This window comes from Ruditapes philippinarum, unplaced genomic scaffold, assembly GCF_026571515.1.
Source record: "Ruditapes philippinarum isolate M1 unplaced genomic scaffold, ASM2657151v2 ctg4409_1_1_1_1, whole genome shotgun sequence".
Taxonomy (NCBI): Eukaryota; Metazoa; Mollusca; class Bivalvia; order Venerida; family Veneridae; genus Ruditapes; species Ruditapes philippinarum.
Window position 1 is genome coordinate 53,999 of NW_026855991.1, and position 4,723 is coordinate 58,721.

At 36.7% G+C, this 4,723-nt stretch overlaps 1 protein-coding gene across 1 annotated transcript; it reads left to right on the forward strand.

The window, feature by feature from the left end:
* The first annotated feature begins 1,151 nt into the window (after positions 1–1,151).
* On the forward strand, positions 1,152–1,706 carry LOC132745063 (uncharacterized). Its single transcript, XM_060733898.1, has one exon. It carries the CDS (start codon positions 1,152–1,154, stop codon positions 1,704–1,706), a length of 555 nt encoding a protein of 184 aa, XP_060589881.1.
* The last annotated feature ends 3,017 nt before the right edge of the window (positions 1,707–4,723 follow it).

The window sequence follows — 4,723 nt, forward strand, 5'->3', positions numbered from 1 at the left end:
CGCTACGACACGAAATGCAAAAAAGTCGGATTACTATCCTCAATGATCTGGAATGTCCTATCATTGTCTGAACGCAGTCGTATATGTTCGTAGCAGAGTCCTACGGATCGGGACTGGTCCGGAGAGGTCGGCCAAGCACTCCCGACAGTTAGGTGCGTCCCGTAACATTCGGGAAACTCGGCCGATCTTGTCTAGTCGGATTACAATCGTGACTTTGTCGTGACAGATTCTGCTGTATCGGATCAAAATCGTAACAATGTCCTCTGTTTTCTGGTCAGTGTCCTGTGGAACGGGCATGATCTGGAGAAATTTTGCATTGTCGTTTCTTGCCGCTTGAGTCATTGTGTCCAGATCTTGCCGAATGCGAACCGTCTTTGCCGAATCCGTATTGGAACAGTTCAGTAATTAATACGAAGTTCGGCAATAATACCCACGTCAGAGTCACGACAATAACAGAACACGATACGACTGAGACCAGACAAAGGCGTATGTAATGTGGTACAGCAGACTGTAATAGGATTGCGTTCCGGCAGTGTCCCGATCATCCCGAATATGGCGACAGTTGTAGGATTTCAGATGCGTGGATTTCCAGATTCGGCTGAGCTGCTCACGTATGGAGTATATATATAACGTGTGTTTGTGTGTGTGTGTCATTCATTGACAGTACTTTGACCGGTCCACCATGAATGCTGCTTGTAGGCGGAGACTTCTGCAGCAAGTTGCTCTCATAGAAATGGAAGAGGAAGAAGACCTTCTGTTTGCCAATAATTATCTGAACAGAAGGGCAATGCGACCCGGTAGAAATAGAAGAAATAGAAGATTCTGGGTCAAGCCCTGGATATACAGAAGAGAGCAGCTCGGCCAGTATGGCACATTGATGAGGGAGCTGAGAGAAGAAGATCCAGAAGCTTTCATCAACTGCATGAGGCTGTCCATGGAACTATATGATAAAGTCCTGGCTCGGATCACATCCCGCATCACCAAACAAGATCCCTGAAGTATGCCAAGCTATAATTGATGAGTACGCTGCAGTGGAATTCGCCTGCCCCACTTTCCCAGCGGAGTGGAAAAAAAATCGCAAATGAATTTCTCCGCAGATGGAACTTTCCACATGTGTGCGGTGCATTGGACGGAAAGCACGTTGCGTGCAAATGCCCACCAAATACCGGATCTACCTACCTATCTACGAGGGCTTCTTCTCCATAGTCCTGATGGCCCTCGTAGATTCGGACTTTAAATGTATTTGGCTTGATGTTGGGCCAGATGGAGCAGCTTCTGACGTACAAATATACAACGAGTGTGAGCTGAAAGAAGTCCTGCAGAACAAAACCATTGGCTTTCCTGATCCTGAGCCACTTCCTAGAGTTGATAGAAATATGCCATACTTCTTTGTTGCTAATAATGCCTTTCAACTGAAAACTGACATGATAAAGCCTTTCCCTTTCCGTAACATGACAGTAGAAGAAAGGATCTTTAACTACAGGCTGTCAAGAGCACGCAGAGTTGTTGAAAATGCGTTTGGCATTTTGGCTCAGAGATTTCAAATACTGTTGTTAACCATGCAGCACACTCCTGACAATGTGAGAATCATCGTACAGGCTTGTATCTGTCTCCACAACTTAATGAGAATACGCTACCCAAACATGAACATTAACCAGGTTGATCGTGAAGATGTCGAGGACGCAAGGATCGTACCCAGAGAATGAAGAATGGGCCAAAACATGCTTGACGTTGTCAATGTTCAGGATGCTAACCGTGTAACAATACAGGACAAGAAGCAGAGACAATATCTCAAACATTATCTTACCTCTGCCGCTGGATCTGTACCGTGGCAGATGAGGATGGTCAACCCTCGCCGTGAATGAAGACCATATAATAAAATGACAGAACACTATGCTAGTATGTGTCACATCTTGTATGTATCATTGACTTTTAATTTAACAGCGGAGTTTAACTTGTGACATAACTTATTGTGAAGCAAAATAAAATATTGTTTAATGTTTATTTAAATTTATTTTATTCATGAATGGGTAACTCCTAGTTTGGACTACTTTATAATTAAAGGCCCGCTGTCGGGGACAGATTCGGTCGTTTTTTACCATGACAAAGATACAAATCGGATCAGAATTGGATTGAGAACGGGATAATCGGGACGAATTCTGCTGGAAGCGGCTTGATCGGGACGCCTCCTGAACAATATCTGATTGTTGTCGTGATTAAATAAATGTTTTTACAAATTTTGATAAAAGTTTGAATTTCCAGTCACGAATGACAGGATCTTGATCAGACTTTTGACACATTTTAATCGGGAATGATCCTATCAAGGACGGCAGTAAAGATCCTAAATGTGTGACTTAGGCATAAATCCGTAACAAAAATGCTACTTTGTGACAGGACTTGGAATATTTAAATATTCACGATGGCGTCAGAGATCCGACAAAAAACAAGAGACCGCCTGAGCAGTTATTTTGTGAAGATTGTTTTTATAAAGTCCTATTATAGATTGAGATTTCTAACAACTGTAAGAAATTTATCAAGTATTCATTACATGGTATGAATTAAGATATTGTAAAACAACACATCCAACATATGCCATTACTGACAATAAAAATCCCATCCTTTTTATCAAAGAGCAATGCAAAACCATACAAATTTATACAAAGAAATATAATAATGCGTTATTCCTGAGAAGTTATGGAACTGACTAATCTTTCAACAATACAATAATGACAACTTTCTACAAGGCATATGTACGTGAAAAATATGTAGTGGAAATGATATTTAGAAAGGAAAATTACATAGCATTGCAGAATATCCTTTTGCAAGTCATTTCGAAGAGTATATAGCTTTATCTTCTGAATTGCTTTATATGAATCATAAACTGAAACATAATCTGGTTTCGATAACTTTATAGCCAATTTCTGAAAGCATGAACATTGTTCGTTAACAAAATACAATGTTCGTGGGCGAAATATACACTAACCAACACAAATATTTTGTCAAAAAATTGATAAAAATCACATTCAATCAATTTGCGTACCATAGATGTTTTATTATGATAATTGGACAAATATGTTGCAATAGAGGCTAGCAAAAGCTAAGGTCAGAACAGAAAGCAAAAAAAAAGAGCATCTGGAAATAAAATGAAATGAAGAATTACTCATTTAAATATAACCTTAACTGTAAAGTATTGTGAATCCAGTTGCTCAAATGTATTCATAGGGTTATTTGTCAAAATGTTTAAGTGACTTGTAACCGATGCATCTACATTTCACTCTAGACATTTTCTGAACAACATATTTCTTTTTGAATAACAGAATGTATATGAAAGAATTTGTTCATTGCATTTTAGTTGCACTTTTTTCTTAAACAATTTTTACTAGTCATTGCACACTATACTCGAAAGTGTACGAGTCAAGTAGGTTGCAATATATTGCAATTTCCATCTAAATTTGACATATTGTACAAAATGAAAGATAACAGACATATGTTGATTCATTTAAAAGCTAAACTGTCTGCCCAGTCATTGAATTTATATGTGTAGTTCTTGCTGAGTTGTTGACATAATTTATCGGTTTCTGGTTGTTTCCATAGAAACGGATTAAAATTAAATGACAAACATTCAGACTGAGCATATCCATCAAGCAGTTTTATCTAAATCAGATTTGCAATCATTGAGAGAATAGTTGCCGTGTATAAAATTTCATTTTTATGTTAAATTGCTTGCGAATATTATTAGTTTCGAAATGAACATAATGATGACTCATAAAGCAATATTTCGTAATAGTGTAGAAAATGGCAGAATACTTATTATGCTGTAACATTATTCCTGGCGTAAACATGTCAGACACAGAGGACTATCATATTTAAATAAAGATGTAGTGTCTGTTGTTAAGCTATGTTATCTACTTTTCACAAACCGCATTGTAGATCTATTTCAGACTTAAGTACCATTTATTAAAAATAAATATCTTTTTATTAAAGATATCATCTTTGTAGGGAGTTTCTGTCATTTAGACATCAACTGGAAACAATAACCATGTTTTCAATGTCATTTTTTAATTAAGGCCCTTAAGTTTAAATTTGTAAATTATGGAGATTATAATTACTAAGTGACATAAAGCAGCAATTCTACAAAAATGAAATGATATCAACAAGAACAAACGTGTCAATGTTTCTGTATTATTGAATAACAAATTCATATAATACATGCGCCGCTTTTTCACTAAACATTCCATGATGACAATCGTATATTCTCATTTTTTTTGGATGTGACTCAATTCAAAATGTTCATATTAGAATAGTTAATGTCTGTTAAAGTCGGTTTAAGGGGTGTAGACGATAAATTGCACATAATTCAAGCATTCATGAACTGGACCAGCCAAACCAAGTCCATAACATTTTTAATATTTTTGGCGTTCAGTGTTGACAATTTAAGGTAAAAGTAGTTCAAAATTGAATGCTGACCTGTTATAAATGAAGTATTTTTTGTACAAATTTATAACTCTGAGTAGAATAGTTAAGTCGTAAAGTTTCCTTGATTTAAAGTCACTTCAGTGGTCAGTTTTCGTCACCAATTAAGTTTACAAGTATAAGCTTTAATTTGTTATTTGCGTCTGGAAATTATAGGAGGGTATACGTTCAGTGATCGTTGCTTTTCTGCAATTTGAGAAATGTATAGTTTTAAATGTGATTGAACATTTAACTCTTTTACTTTTTCCTT

What these genes read in the sequence shown, in the direction of transcription:
- LOC132745063 (XM_060733898.1), top strand. Translation starts at nt 1,152, where the DNA reads ATGCCCACCAAATACCGGATCTACCTACCTATCTACGAGGGCTTCTTC.